The sequence below is a fragment of the Bos grunniens genome, chromosome 12 (assembly GCF_055505025.1).
Source record: "Bos grunniens cultivar Pamir isolate PY7600 chromosome 12, Bosgru_T2T1.0, whole genome shotgun sequence".
Lineage (NCBI taxonomy): Eukaryota > Metazoa > Chordata > Mammalia > Artiodactyla > Bovidae > Bos > Bos grunniens.
In genome coordinates this window covers 25,822,843-25,838,874 of record NC_141176.1, presented here as the reverse complement: position 1 = coordinate 25,838,874, position 16,032 = coordinate 25,822,843, and the positions used below count along the sequence as shown (strand labels likewise).

Here is a 16,032-nt window from a genome sequence, read left to right as displayed (position 1 = left end):
TGAACGCATGTCCCCTGCATCGGCAGGCGATTCTTAACCACTGGACTACTGGAGAAGCTTACCCCGTTTCTTAATGATACCTCATTCAGTGTTTCAGCACACAATTGTCTAGGGACTCCTTATTCTTGTTTAGACTTCTGGTTCCTTTTTCTCCAGCTCCAATTTGCCTTCTTTGGACCCTTTCTGTTATGGAGACTAATAATAATTCTACAGCTCTGTGAATTACGCTATGTGTAAATTATTTAGGGGGCTTAACCTGTGTGCTTCTTGACCGGAGGGACTATTTCTTTCATCTCGGCATTATTAGTGTCTAGCAAGCGCTCGACCCTAGCAGGGTTGAACTTGATATTTCTGAATGTGTAAATGAACACCTTACATTAATAAATCACCTCTAACTTCTCCTAGTCTCAAGAAGAGGAATGAGTAAGGAACAAAGAAAAGATTTACTGAGGAGTCTCATTCTTGTTCTAACATTTGACTTACAAAAGAAAGTTTCTGTCTACTACTGGCAACCATCATGAAGTTGGAGTGAATCATTTCACCCCCTGGAATGCCCCTGCCTGGGACTAACACTTAGGCTTCTATTGCAAAGGGTTATGATGTTGTAAATCTCAATCTTAAACTAGGTACTGCATCAGTTATTTCCTGAAGATCAAAATTTTAATAAGCAGAGGTGAAGAAACAGGTATCAAGAATGGCCAGCCTGCTGTGTCCAGAGCACTGGAAGCCCCAGTTACCTGTTCTGAGCAGACATATTAGCCCTGTGACTCTGGGCCAAGCAGTTCCCCCAGCCCTGGCCCTGCTTCCTCATTTAAAAGATACAGTATATATTGTATAACAAAGAATAATGTCTTGTCTTGCTTGTTGTTGGGAAAGGAAAATAAAGAGATTAAAGTTCTATGTTAACTCTGATGTTTCATTTAAATGTAAAGCCCAGGGCTTCCTTGGTGGTCCAGTGGTTAAGATTTGGCTTACCACTGCAGGAGACATGAGTTTGATCCCTGGTCCAGAAAGATCCCACATGCCGCAGAGCAACTAAGCCAGTGAATTGCAACTATTGAAGCCTGCGCGCCTAGAGTCCCTTTTCCGCAACAAGAGAGAAGCCTGCACAACGCAGCAGAGAGTAGGCTCCCCTACCCCCGACAACTAGAGAAAACCCTCACACAGCAACGAAGACCCAGTGCGACTATAGATAAATAAATACTTCAAAAGTGGTAAAGAGATCATTAAAAAACTTCTTAAAAGTAAATGCAAAGTCAACAAAACAATCACAGATAACATGGGGACCTACAAATCTCAACTTCATGCAATGCTTCGATCTCTGTATCAGGCAGGAAGGTGAACACTGGAAGCAGAAATTTTAAAACTGAAGGAGAAACCAGTTCAAACTTTAGGTGAATGTGTAAGGAGCAAAAACAAAACTTCCTCAATGTTACAAAGTCAGGTTCATGGTGGAAGGGGGCTGTGGGGGACATCAATGTTCCAGGCGTATGAAAGGGAAGTTATTCACATTCCAGTCCTATAATTTATGAAAAACACTATACAGGCTATTTTAAGAAAGTTCAGATGCAGTCAATACAGAGATAATTCACTGCTCCCTTCCGCGTTTTCAAGAGAAACTTGAGTAGAGGCAGGAGTCTCAGGCTAGTTCAGTGGAGGGGACCAAGGGAGCCGATCCCCTGACATCCAGCAAGAACACCTGCCCTCAAAAGACATGGAGACACCACTGAACCTTCTAAACCCTGGGCTTAGGTCCTGGGAAAAGGGGTCCCTGAAGCAAGCCATGCATTTGCGACTGGGTGTTGCTGCTCTATAAACCCTCTCAAATAAGAATCATCCAGAGGAAGGTGGGAAGATTTGGTAGCAAGTCAGAATCAAGAGACAGTCATCACATATTATAAGCTCTTATATAACCAGGAAATGATTGTATGGCATATCTTCTAAATCAAAAAGCAGAGAGTTGAAAACTATATGCATAAAAGGTTTATATTAAAACGTGATACGTACTTTTTAATTACTTTTGACCTAGAAGTTTAAAGATACCTTGAATGAAGTGTTAATTTTTCAAGAATACATTGATTTTAGGATGGATTGGATTATGCTTTCTGAATAGAAATGATAATTCCCTGGCATGGTGTACCTACCACATATTCCAGGTGATTTCTGGTCAAATCAACCAGGTTTTCACTGGTGGAAAAGGGATCCAGAGAAACAGCAGAAAATAGAAATGCTTGTTCGAAGCAACCTATCGATTTTGAGGTAATGTATCCTATGCATTTTAAACTTCTAAAGAGAATGGTTCCAAACGCTGGCAGAGACAAATTCAAATACATCTAATACATTTGCCTATCTCCATTTTTGAGTTTCTAGAATTACTTTTGGTAAATGATATAGTCATCTTTATTTATAAGATCATAATTAAATACATTTATAAGATTTATATAATCTTAAGAGATGCTGAATAGTGAGTCTGTGACCAGTTAATTCCAAAGTGAAACAATTTCCTGTATTCATAATTATCTTTTTAAGATTAGAATGATGGTTCTTTTTTTTTTTTTCTTAACTGAAATTTTAGATTCCTTTTTTGAAATAAAGTAGGCTCTTCATTATTTACAAGCTTATTTTTCTCTGAGTTGGAAAAAATTCTCTCTTCCTTTTTTTTTTTTTTTCTTTTAGCCCTATATTACCAATGGGAGGCCCCTGTTCAGTCCCGGCTGCCATGATTAGACAGACAGAAGCATGAAGACACTCTGCATCTGTAGTGGAAACCTGAGCTGCAGACAGTGACTCCTCCTGGTGTCAGGAGCCGGTCCTTGGACACGCACCCAAGAATCTGACCTGCCCACTACCTTCTGTGACCTATGGAGACAAGAAGCAGAGAGAAAAGAAATTCTTGCCCAAGCCTAAGAGCTTCTAACTGGCTACAACTCTTAAAAGACACCACCTCCAAAGGTAATAACAAAAAGTTAATAGCAATAAGTGCATATTGATTCCCTTAAAATATCTACGATATCAAGAGATGTACGATTTCAGCCAATCTCTCATTCTCATTATTAGATACTTCTCCCTCAACCACACCTGATATTTTTTAAGTACTTTTTGAAATTTTGATTTTTTGGTCTCGCCCCACTACATGTGGGATCTTACTTTGCTAACCAGGGATGGAACCCAAGACTCCTGCACTAGAGGCACCGAGTCTTAATCACTGAACCACCAGGGAAGTCCCATACCCCATGGTGTATACTAAGAGGAAGGAGAGAGGAAAGATTAAGCAAATTTGTGCAGTATCAAAGTGGGTTGGATAGGGCACAAATATTGTTTTTTAATATAGACTTTTTTTTGGCGGTATTGATAACGTTCCAACTAATGTGAGGCCTGTTTCTCCTTCACAACTTTTCACGATTGTACTAAACAGCCATGATTTTAGGGAAAACAGGCTGGCTAGGCCCGTCACCTCCTCTTCCTTCCTGCTCTGTGGGACTTCATCCTACAGCCCAGGTGGGTCTGAATGGAAAAAATGAGGACTGCTCTTTGGTCAAGACTGATCATCCTCCAAAGGGCTCCACTGTAACCTGTCAGTTGGTTAATAACAAGCTCCTGCCCCCGAGCGGAGCTTTAACCGGCAGCTTTTCTGTCATCACCCCACCATTCTTGGAGTCTACATCTGCAGGTAGGTGGCATCTCCCCAGAAGGGAGAGCCTTTCTCCAGTATCAATTTCCAGAGAAGAGGTGATCTTCAGACATAAATTCTCTCTTCTCCTGGGGGACTGGCTCTCTGAAAGCAGGTCATTATGAGGAGGCAGAAAAGGAGACTGGCACCGGCCACTCTCCTCTGCGCACTGCTACACTTCACAGCGCCGGGTTACGAGGGTTAAAGACAGACACCGCAGCTCGGAGGCAAGCAGGGAGGCAGGAAGGCAGTCATCTTTGTTATGCCAGCAGATGAAGATGAGCAGGCCTCGTCTTCCAACCTTGACGGTCTAGAGTCAGTGACTCCCTATGTTTATCTCTTCTTTTGTTACCCACAATCCAAGGGTTCTTAAACTTAGGTGAACATCAGAATAACCTGGAAGGCTTGTGAGAACCCAAACTGCTGGGCCCCAGTTCAGGGGATGGTGATGCTTCTGGCCCAGGAACCACACTCTGGAAACCACTTCCTTACCTGTCTGTCCTCCTAAATCTGGGACCAGGATCACCCGATCAGAACTGCCTGGAATACTGGTTAAAACAAGCTTTTGTCCTTGTCAGAATCTAGAGAGTTTGGGGGTAAGAATGGCAAACTCTATACCAAGTTCCCAAATGACTCTCATGAACTTTAAACTTTTGAGTCTCATCACCTTCAGTTCAGTGCAGTTCAGTTGCTCAGTCGTGTCCTACTCTTTGAGACCCCATGAATCGCAGCATGCCAGGCTTCCCTGTCCATCACCAACTCCCTGAGTCCACTCAAACTCATGTCCATCAAGTCAGTGATGCCATCCAGCCATCTCATCCTCTGTGGTCCCCTTCTCTTCCTGCCCCAAATCCCTCCCAGCATCAGGGTCTTTTCCAATGAGTTAACTCTTCTCATGAGGTGGCCAAAGTATTGGAATTTCAGCTTCAGCATCAGTCCTTCCAATGAACACCCAGGACTGATCTCCTTCAGAATGGACTGGTTGGATCTCCTTGCAGTCCAAGGGACTCCCAAGAGTCTTCTCCAACACCACAGTTCAAAAGGATCCATTCTTCAGCGCTCAGCTTTCTTCACAGTCCAACTCTCACATCCATACATGACCACTGGAAAAACCATAGCCTTGACTAGATGGCCCTTTGTTGGCAAAGTAATGTCTCTGCTTTTTAATATGCTATCTAGACTGGTCATAACTTTCCTTCCAAGAAGTAAGCGTCTTTTAATTTCATGGCTGCAATCACCATCTGCAGTGATTTTGGAGCCCCAGAAGATAAAGTCAGCCACCGTTTCCACTGTTTCTCCATCTATTTCCCATGAAGTGATGGGACCAGATGCCATGATCTTAGTTTTCTGAATGTTGAGCTTTAAGCCAACTCATCACCTTACTCTTTAACAGAGTCTGACATCAGTGTTCTGTCCAGTCTAGGCGACCTTACGACACAATAAGGGAGGAGCTCCGAGTCCATCGAAAAATAGGTGAGGCACACTCACCCCACCCCAAGGGCCAGCTGTGTTGTGAGATGCTGTAGCCATGCTGTGGGGAGGGGACAAAGTGAGAAGAAGGTCTTGGAGGACCTGCTAGGGAAGAGTGTGCATGCGTGCGTGCAAAGTCGCTTCAGTCGTATCCGACTCTTTGCAACCCTATGGACTGTGGCATGCAGCAAAGCCCCCAGGGAAAAGCACCTCTTAGAGAACCAAGGTGGACCACATGGTCCAGCCAACTAAGAGTCCCTTCTTCTAAGACTCGTTTCAGAAGTTTCAGTTTTAATTAAAAAAAAAAAAAAAAAGATTACAGCGTCTCCACTTTTAAACAGGGAGGCTGTAATTCACACTGGGCAGTCGTGCTTGAGGGAGGTCCTGTAGCCCGAGCCTAGAGAGCTTCTCACGTCCCTCTGGGACCACACTGCTGAGTGTAAGAAGGCCTCCGTGTAGACCCTAAAGGTCTTGGTCTCTATTTATAAGAGCTTCCCTGCCTGCCTTTGTGAAATCAGGTGACGATCACTCTGATGTATGTATCATTTAGTAACTCACATTCAACAGTTAAGAGCACTTAGTAAATAACTACCTACCACCGTGAAATAGATCTTCTACCTAAGACACAGACAGACAAACTAATTCATGTCAGTTTAAAGCCAAAGAAGGACAGGGCAGAGCTGAGGCACTCATCCTGCGAGTCCACATCCTGCTCCAACACCAGCACTAGAGCCCAGGACAGACAGGAGCCAGGCCCAGAGTCACTGCAGTTACTGGGGCCCCAGGGCTGTGCTGGGGCCACAGCGAAAGTGTGCTGATCAAGACTCAGCGAACACAAGCAGCAGCCTCCTCACCAGCCAGTCACAAGTGGAACAGAAGCTTTAATCAAAGTTCCTGGAGTCAGGGGCCCTGAGCCTAAAAAATATTTCTTTTTTTTTTTTGAGCAGAAATGAGGCAAGTTGGGAGCGTACTCCTATTTGTGGGCAAGTCTGGGTTTTCCGAATCTTTCATTAAGTTTTCCTGAACCCGATGTTTTTTCTTACAGCCAACATGCTAGACTCTGGCAAATCTGTTCCCCCAGCTTACCACGTTCTAAAATTATAAACCGGAATCTGCACTCCGTTGAAACCTCACGCTCTGGGCTTTCACACACCCTCTGCTCAGCATGCGTCACAAACAAAGCAGTCGCTCCGGGCTCCTCCGCGGCCTTACCTGAGCTGGTGGATGCCGGGGATTTGCTGCGCCGGGAAGGCCCTGGGCTCTTGGTGGTGCTCCTGCGGGACGACGAAGCTATTTTGGTGTAGGAAGTGGACTTCACCACTCGACATTCTGGGGAAAGAAGAAAGGCCACGCGTCAGTAGAGGGGCATGGCGCGTACCATTCGAAATGTACAATAAACTTGGAATCAGAAATACATAGCCCTCCTCGGTCACACGTGCTTCCTGCCAGCTCAGCGCATGTCTATGACAACAGAACCAAGACGAAGACCAGAAAGGGCACAGTGGACATCTCAGACATCGAGCTAAATGCAGCTGTCCCTCTGTATTCACGGGGATTTGGTTCTAGAACCACCACCACCAGTGGTTGCTCTGGCCTGGCCAGGTGGCCCTGCAGGAGATTCCCATTTCTTAAACAAAGACAGACAAGAGTGCATAGGAACATATCAGCACAAATTAAAAGGTAGACACAAGCAAGAAACGATATCAGAAGATACGATCAGAACCACCATATTAATAATGACTGAGAGTGCGTCTCGAGGTTTTAATTCACAAAACAGGGGACTTCCTTCATGGTTCAGTGGCTAAGATTTCCCACTCCCAATGCAGGGGGCCCAGGCTCACTCCCTGGTCAGGGAACTAAATCCCATATGTTGCAACTAAGACCCAGCACAGCCAGAAAAAAAAAAAAAAAAGAATATATATATGCACACAGAGAGACACTTAAAAAAAAAATACAGGCACTATGATTCTTTAAGAGAGTAAAGTGTTAGTCACTCAGTTGTGTCAACTCTTTGCAACCCTATGCACTGTAGCCCACTAGGCTCCTCTGTCCATGGGATTTTCCAGGCAAGAATAATGGAGTGGGTTGCCATGCCCTCCCTTCCAGGGGATCTTCCTGACTCAGGAATCGAACTTGGGTCTCCACTGTGGGCAGATTCTTTACTGTCTGAGCCACCAGGGAAAGCCACATAATTCACAAAACAGATCTTTGCACCATATGACGAGGACATCCACTTGGCCCAAGGCTCTGTCCACACCACTGACAACACCCTTTGGAGTTTGTCCCAGCCTACAGACATTGGTCTGGCCTCTCAGAAGTACATCAGGAACAAAGCTGGACAGATCTAATGCTGCCTGTCCACTGGCACGCTTCCAGTGACGTTTCTACCAAGTGTTCGCTCCATGTCAGGCGGTGAGCTCTTCAGGCCTGGTGGAGAACACACGTGATTTTGGAACCAGAAACACCGACCACCTGGTAAGAATCTTTTAACCAGTGAGAGCTAGTTTTTCTTTTGTGGGCCTCATATTTGAAAAATGTTGGCTTATGAAACAAATTGCACAAAATAATAGTACATTTCTCACTGTAAATCAAAACCAGGACTACAAGGAGGGCAAGATAACTAGGATTTTTTTTCCTAGGTCGTGAACATTTAGAGGTCACATAAATTTAAAATAATAATTTAAAAAAGCCCGGCGTCTAGTTAGCAGGGATGAATGGTTAAAATAGAAAGCTACCAGATGGCGCACACTGGTAATAACACCCATCTGTGAGCCGCAAAGTGAATTAAAAAGTTGATTTTGGGGTCTGTCACATGCTGTTTGCCACAGGTGCCAGAAATTGCTAGTTCTGGGCTCCACCTACCAGCTAGGGTTCTGGAGCAGCATAATAGAACCGCTGTTACCACACTAAGTTGACATGTTTCCAGCCACCAGAAAGAAACTGGGTATTTTTGTCAGGCGGCTCAGTCTTACCAGAGCTAATGTAGGCGTTCTATTTGATTTTTGGAGTACTGAAAAAACCTTGTGGACTCATGCCATGCTTCTACAGCTTCTATGGCTTCTCTTGAACTCATTTTCCACCATATTATTAATCTATCACAACTCCTGCGAACCCATGGACTGTAGCCCACCAGGTTCCTCTGTCCATGGGATTCTCCAGGCAAGAATACTAGGGTGGGTTGCCATTTCCTTCTCAAGGGAATCTTCCCGACCCAGGGATCGAACCCAGGTCTCCTGCATTGCAGGCAGATTCTTTACTGACTGAGCTACCAGGGGTACCACCTAGTCCTGGCATATTTAAAAGCACATAGTAGCTGCTCAATAAATACTGGCCCACGTTGTTGCTCATCTTGTTACCTGCTGTGTGAACTCTTAACTACTATTTGCTAGAGTGATCCAACCTCTCATTTTACAGATAAGGCAAGTGAGACTCTGAGGGGCTAAATGGTCTGCAATGGAATCCCAGCCTCTTGGATCCTCACAACCTCAGGATCTGGTGCGGTGGCCTGTTCCATTGTGAGTAAAGGCTGGAAAATTAACAGTGACCATGGGCGGGGCAGATGGACAAGTGGGTGATGGTGGATAATGGGAAGGAAGGCAAGCAACCCATTATCATAAACATTAAATTAAAATTTAAATACTAAATTTAAATTATCAAGTCTATCAAGCAAGTCTATCAAGATGCTTACTGCATCAGAAAAAAAAAAAAAAAAGAAACAAGGAACTCTCTTTCAAAAATGGAATTATAGGAAATAATCGTTTGAGAGATCATGGAGTCCAAAAGATAATTACAAATCTCATTCCACTTGCCTTCAGGATAAGAGTGAAGCTTCCTGAGTCATACAGGGAGATTAGCATAATCCTGAAAGGCTAGGGTTGAATAACAGAAAACAGACACACAACAATGGTAATTGCATCCCCCGGCCCCACCACCACCCAGGGTCAAAATAAAACCAAGTGAAGACACTTGCAGCACAGCCATAAATTAGAGAGAGAAAAAAAAAAAAAAGGACTCCAATCATCTTTCCCATTACAGTTAGGATTTTAATTACTTTAAATGGAAATGGTATTTTATGATGGTGAAAGATGCCATGGAGAAGGACAAATGCTTCATTACTTTGGAGAGAATGCCAAAATCTCTGTCAGCTTAAAAGCACAATTTAGAAAGCTTGTGACTAATACGATCTAAATGGCCAGTAAAGCACAAAACCTTATTTGTTCTCACGAAGGCCATTTCACAGTGTCTGGTAAGGAAGCAAATAGCACCCTCCCCTCTCTGCTGGGGTCATTTGCCTTTGGAGTCAATCGCTTCATTCTGGTATTTTTGGCATCTTCCTATTAAGAGGGATGCATTTCCTTTGGCTGTGGGGACACTTCTTGAGGGGGATGAGATTGAAGGGCTGTAGGTAAGCCACTTGAAAGAAGCTTCAGGACAGTAATTTCTCTTGCCACTGATTTTGGTCACACCTTTCCCAAACACAGAAAATCAGATGAAATACATTAACTGGGTCTCTATGACTGGACCTCCCATAGCAAGCAAGCAAGCAAGCAAGCAAAGTCTGATTAAATCTCTGCTTCAGAAAGTCCCTATAATCATAGCTCTGCGAGGGGGAGAGTACCATTCTCCATATGGTCTGTACTAATGTTAGCTTTACAGATGTTCTCATAATCTGGTAAAAGAGAAGTTAGGACATTTCCCACCTTCACCCTGGACCCCGACTCATGAAACAGGTGTTCTGTGATGGCCAGATTTAGACAGCCAGGATGTGAATGCAGAGGGAGGAAACTGGAGAAAGAATATACCCTTTGGCCCCGTTCCCAGTGGCATGAGAACCAACCCCCCACCCCCGCCCCATTAGAGCAGATTCTCCCCCAACTCAGAAATAGTTGGGAAGTGTAGGCTGATGTGTAATGAAAGGTGCTAGAGAACAGGAACAATTCCAGAACTCCAGCATGAGCAGCTCACCTGAGCTCACACAGCCAAGACGTTCACGCATTCAACAGAGCCAGATAGTATCTTTTGGAAAACCTTGAAGGACAAGGTGATGTCCCTTCAATGCCTAGGCAGCCTTAATGACACGCTGCAAGCTGGCTAGAGAATATCCTCTAAACACGAGATTTCTTTACTCCTCTAATCTCTTTGTAAAGCCAGCAGAATAAAATCACTGTCAGGCAGAGACCTCTCAATGATCACTACTCTAAATTCAGTTGTCCTGAGCTACTCATGAGATGGGCACATTCATCTAGAAGCATCTGTTACCAGCAGTAGATGCTCTGTGCATTCTTGCCCATCCTGATAACAAAGACAGGCTCCCTGCTAACTTGGCAAAGGTACAGCTTCCAAACGGAACAGTATAGCTCATGTGGTAAAGAATCCACCTGCAGTGCAGGAGACCCTGCTTCTATTCCTGGGTCGGGAAGATCCCCTGGAGAAGGGAACGGCTACCCACTCCAGTATTCTATACAGTCCATGGGGGTCACGAAGAGTCGGACAGGCCTGAGTGACTTTCACATTCTTTTACTTCCTCTCCGTGGCTACGTGCCAGAGTCAGGGAGCTCATTTAGTTCTAGAGACGTTTGACAAATATGGCGTGAGTTCAGTGACCAGAAGAGAAAACCTCCAATTCTGGCTGTCTCACTGTCCAACAGAAGTACCTCTTACATGTTCAGATGCTCTGGGTTGGAATAACCCATCTGAGAATACCACGATTATAAATGGTTACCCATTCAAAGCTGTCCTCAATTCATGAATATCCTCCCCTCCTGTCTTGGTGAGGGGCTGGCCAGCGTCTTTCTGGTGCACCTCCAGTGCCTGGGGTATTCGCCACCTTCTGGCTCAGCTTTCTGGCTGTTGAAGCTCTGATCATCCTGCCTGGCCTCCAGCTTTCAGTGTGGATGAGCTTAAGACCATTCCTGGTGTGACTGATAGCTCACGTTTACTTCCTATAGAAAAATAATGATTTTCACACTTCAGGGCAGTCTTTTAGGAGAATTCTAATGTTGGCTCCTAGGAACTCCCTGGTGGTCCCGTGGTTAGGACTCCACAGGGTTTAGGTCCAGTCCCTGGTAGGGGAACTAAGATCCTGAAAGCGTCACAGCAAGGCAAAAAGCAAACAAGCAAAAAATTCCACAAAAGTAGGCTCCTGCAGGAAGGGCTGGTCTGCTGCATTTCCCCAGTGGGATGAAGGCTCAGAACTGAGGCCCGTTCTTTTTTTTCTGCACCACTTAGGTTCAGAGTCAGTTCTGACACTGCAGTGAAAACTCCCATTCCTACTGACGGCAGGGTTTGGAACCAGCGTTCCAAAGCTCCAAATGCAGCAGGTCTTGGCATAAAAGCAGTGGAGACAGAAACACCCTAAACCATAGTTTTTTTTTTTAAAAAATAAAATCTGTAGCAGATTGGACTGGAAGCAAAGGCGCCGGCTGGAGTGGCTTCACTGGAGAATAAAGTCCCAGAAACTGAGATTTTTTAAAGCACCTTCTAAAAATATATCTCTGTGTGTCTAAACCCAGCACCTAGACTGGCCCACCACAACCCTCAGAACCCCTAGCTCAGAATGGCAGGTGGCACACACGTGTTTCTGCGTGATGTTTCGTGGCTGCTGGCTGTGAAACTAACAGGAATCAGCTCTGGAGCACTTGCTGTCTGGGTGCTGACCCTTCCATAACATCTGGAGGAGACTTTCTCGCGCTGGCATGCTCTGTCCAGACATCTCGGGAGTCACCACTCAGATCTACTGTTTTAACTGTGTGAGTGATTCTCTTCCCCAAATACTTTTTTTCTCCTGAGAGTCAAATAAACAGTAATTTTCCCCACGTAACAGCTGAGTGTATCTGGTGCTCTAGGAGACTGCCTGGCGGCCCAGGTTCCTGCTTCTTGTCTGTCACCCCTGAGTGTTCTTCTCCGCGTAGCTCATCGTACCATCGTCAAGTTTCAGCCCTGGGGAAAAGAGAAAAAGAGGAAGGCTTCCGAATACTAGGCAGGAAAGGCTGCTGTGTGCCTCGCGGCACCGGATCTTTCCTTCCTGATGCGAATCTGGGTCTTTCCTTTTTCCCACATGAGCTGAGCTGTTCAGGGCCGGGCGCTAGTGGACTACCTGCTCTCTACCCACTAGATGCTGGTAGCATCTCTCTAGTTGTGACGACCAGAATATGTCTCCACATGTTGCCACAGCCCCTGGTTGAGAACCACTTCTGGATCTCTCCACTAGCGATGTTCCCAATGGTCTTCAATAAATTCTTCAATTCTTCCTTGAGGGTGTTAATGAAGCCATCACCAACCACCTGCCCAGGGGGCCTAAACAATGCACTGTGCACATTCTTTCCGTAGATTGGGCCAAAATGACCATGCCCTCCTCTAGGGAATCTTCTCAACCTAGGGATCAGACCTGCGTCTCTTATGTCTCCTGCATTGGCAGGCGGGTTCTTTACCACGAGCGCCATCTGGGAAGGCCCAAAACAATGCATTCTGCACATTCTGTAGGTTTGGCCAACATGGATTCATAGTTTCGGGTATCTGTGGACCCACTGCAGTGACGATACCGTGACTGGCAGTGCTGTAAGTCTTCCAGTTGTTTGTTAAAACCAGATCAGCATGCACTGCTTTGCTGTTTCTGAGAACACAGTGATGTGGGACCCTGAAACACTCGTGGCTTCTTAGTTGAGAGTTTGGAAAATGGAAGAAATCTGAAATCAAGGTGGTACAGAGCCACCACAGTCCCTTCGAAGGTTCTAGAAAAGAACCTTGGCCTTGCTTCCTCCTCTTTCTGGTGGCTCCAGGCGTTCCCTGGCTCACGGCCGCATCACGGCGACCTCTGCCCACATCTTCACGTGGACTTCTCAGTGTGTCTGTGTCGAAACCTTTTGCCTCCTTCTTAGGCTGGTATTTGTGACAGCATTTCAGGTTTGCCTGGATGATCCAAAATAATCTCCTCATCTCAAGATCCTTCACTTAATTATATCTGCAGAGTAGCTTTTCTAAGTTACGGAACATTTCAGTCAGTCCGTCAGTTCAGTTGCTCAGTGGTGTCCGAGTCTTTGCGACCCCATGGACTGCAGCATGCCGGGTTTCCCTGTCCATCACCAACTCCCCGAGCTTGCTCAAACTCATGTCCATCAAGTTGGTGTTGCCATCCAACCATCTCATCCTCTGTTGTCCCCTTCTCCTCCTGCCTTCAATCTTTCCCAGCATCAGGGTCTTTTCCAAGGAGTCAGTTCTTCGCGTCAGGTGGCCAAAGTATTGGAGTTTCAGCTTCTTCCAATGAATATTCAGGACTGATTTCCTTTAGAATGGACTGGTTTGATCTCCTTGCAGTCCAAGGGACTCTCAAGAGTCTCCTCCAACACCACAATTCAAAAGCATCAATTCTTTGGTGCTCAGCTTTCCTTATGGTCCATTTACAAGGGACCATAAAGAAAGGGAACGTTTACAAGTTGACATTCTTGGGTGGTCATTCAACCTACTACAGTGGGTGTGATGCGACTTTAGGACAAACCTTTCTTGAAAATTTTTGTCAGGATTCTGCTGTTACTCCCCCGCCTAAAGCCCTTCTAGGACTCATTGCTGCTCTTTGAGAACATGCCGAGCACAGCCTGTAAGGTCCCTGCCCACCTCAGCTCCTCTCTCCTCCTTCCTCTGTACACACTATTGCAGTTTCTGACAACACTAAGTGTCTTCCTGCCTCTGGCCTTTAGAGAACACTAATTTCCCTGCAGGAGGAACAGCTCCACCCTGGTGCTGTCTCACTTCCGCTCATCCTTCCCTGTTCAGCTTAAATTCAACTATTTTGCAAATATTTACCAAGTTCCTGCTGTTTAGGTGCCAGGATGCAGCAGTAAATCAGGAGACAGGGTACCTGCTCTGATGGGAGTTTATACTGTAGAAGATGAAATGGGCCTTAAAACACAAAAACAAGAACAAGAGCAGATTTTCTAACCACTCTGTCAAGGAAAGAAAGATGCTGTGACGGTGACAGTGAGTGGCGGGGTGAGTGGTTTCTCTACGGGGGTGGCCGGAGAAGGTCTCTGGGAGTAGAGGACACTGAAGGTGAGCTCTGAACACAGGAAGGAACCAGCCATGGGTAGATTACAGGAAAGAGCGAGGCAGGGGCCAGAGTGAGTCAGGACTGGGAAGATTAAATGAGGCGTTTGGATTTTACTGAAGCAAGAAGGAAAGTTACAGAAGGAGTTTAAACAAAAGCGTTGAAATGTTCAGGTCGGAGAAGGCAATGGCAACCCACTCCAGTTCTCTTGCCTGGAAAGTCCCATGGACGGAGGAGCCTGGAGGGCTACAGTCCATGGGGTCGCTAAGAGTCGGACACGACTGAGCGACTTCACTTTCACTTTTCACTTTCATGCACTGGAGAAGGAAATGGCAACCCACTCCAGTGTTCTTGCCTGGAGAATCCCAGGGACGGGGGAGCCTGGTGGGCTGCCGTCTATGGGGTCACACGGAGTCGGACACGACTGAAGTGACTTAGCAGCAGCAGCAGTGAGTCTAAAAGATCAGTTCAGTCGCTCAGTCGTGTCCAGCTCTTTGCAACCCCATGGATTGCAGCACGCCAGGCCTCCCTGTCCATCACCAACTCCCGGAGCTTGCTCAGACTCATGCCCATTGGGTCGGTGATGCCATCCAAGCATCTCATCCTCTGTCATCCCTCTCTCCTCCTGCCATCACCTTGGGGCTAATCTAGGTGAGGAAGGGTGGTGGCTTGGACCAGGACACAGGTAATAGAGTGGATGGAAAAGGAGGACTTGACATACAGTGTGGTGGTCCAGTCCACAGGCTTAAGGGGGGGTCTCGGTGGGGTTGGTGGGGGGTGTGGGCAGGACACCCCTGCTTACACGCTCTTTGTCCAGTGTACTTCTGTACTTCTGAGACCCTCTGACTGGTCTGCACAACGTACTGGCTTCATGTGCTGAAGGCAGGAGAGAGCAGGAATTTACCAAGGCCCATGGTCCCCCTTCAGGATAAAGGACAGACTTTCCCACTCTAAAAATGTAGAACCCTTGTCCTTCTTTTGACCAACTGAATTAGAATCACTGGAGATGGAACCTGAAGCATTAAAAAGAAGAAAAAAAAAATCCCCAGGTGATCCTGATAGTATCAGTCCACAGACCAGAAACTTTCTGCCACTCTGGTCCACAGATAAGAAAATCACTTAAAAAAAAAAATCCAGAGGCTCAGCATTTGAAGTAATTGTGCAATGTGGCATTTGGAACAAAGGATTAAACCAACAGTCTGAGGAGAGAGATTAGCAGGATAAATCAGCCTTGAAAAAACAAAAAGTATCCATCCCACTTAGATCTGGTCCCAACTCAAATTTTCAAAAACAACAAACTGTCTCCCTGAGGCTCAGCCGAAAGCAGACTTTGGAAGAAGAACCGCAGTTCCCGTTTATTAACAACTCATAACCACCTGGTTATCATTAGTTACAAGATGGAAATGATCTGAAAGATAGGTAAGAAACAGATAAATTACCTAAGAACCAAAAGGAAGAAAAAAGTGAGTTACAAATTTCTCTGAGAGAAAAACAAACAAAAACATGAAGTGTGAATTGGCATAAAATTTCATAGCTCTGTCCTATAGAGTAAGGCTTCCTTTCATGCCTGACTGTATCCCACTCCTGCAGGAATAAGTGTACATCTTTGGTCCAGTGGCTCCAGCCCAGGCCCCAGTGGTTCAGGGGTCAGGAGGTCTCCATGGGGCTCCCTGAGAAAGGAAAAGGTGTAGAGTCACGGGGCACCCCTCAGTGATGACGCTGGTAACGCTGGGTGTGCCATTCACAACAGGTGAGGTTCTGTTCTGAACTGTCCTGTGCCGCCTTAATGAGATCAGGACGAGTCATAGCTTAGATGGGGTCTACTCTCCTCCCATCTAAACAGAGTCACAGG

At 45.8% G+C, this 16,032-nt stretch overlaps 1 protein-coding gene across 4 annotated transcripts in view; it reads right to left on the bottom strand.

Moving 5' to 3' along the window:
* Positions 1-16,032, bottom strand: part of DCLK1 (doublecortin like kinase 1) — a 356,767-nt gene that overhangs the window by 98,178 nt on the left and 242,557 nt on the right. For all 4 annotated transcript variants that reach the window (XM_086329367.1, XM_086329368.1, XM_086329371.1 and 1 more), the window contains one exon: positions 6,353-6,469. In XM_086329367.1, coding sequence (XP_086185493.1) covers positions 6,353-6,469 — 117 coding nt within the window. The remainder of the gene's footprint in view (positions 1-6,352; positions 6,470-16,032) is intronic.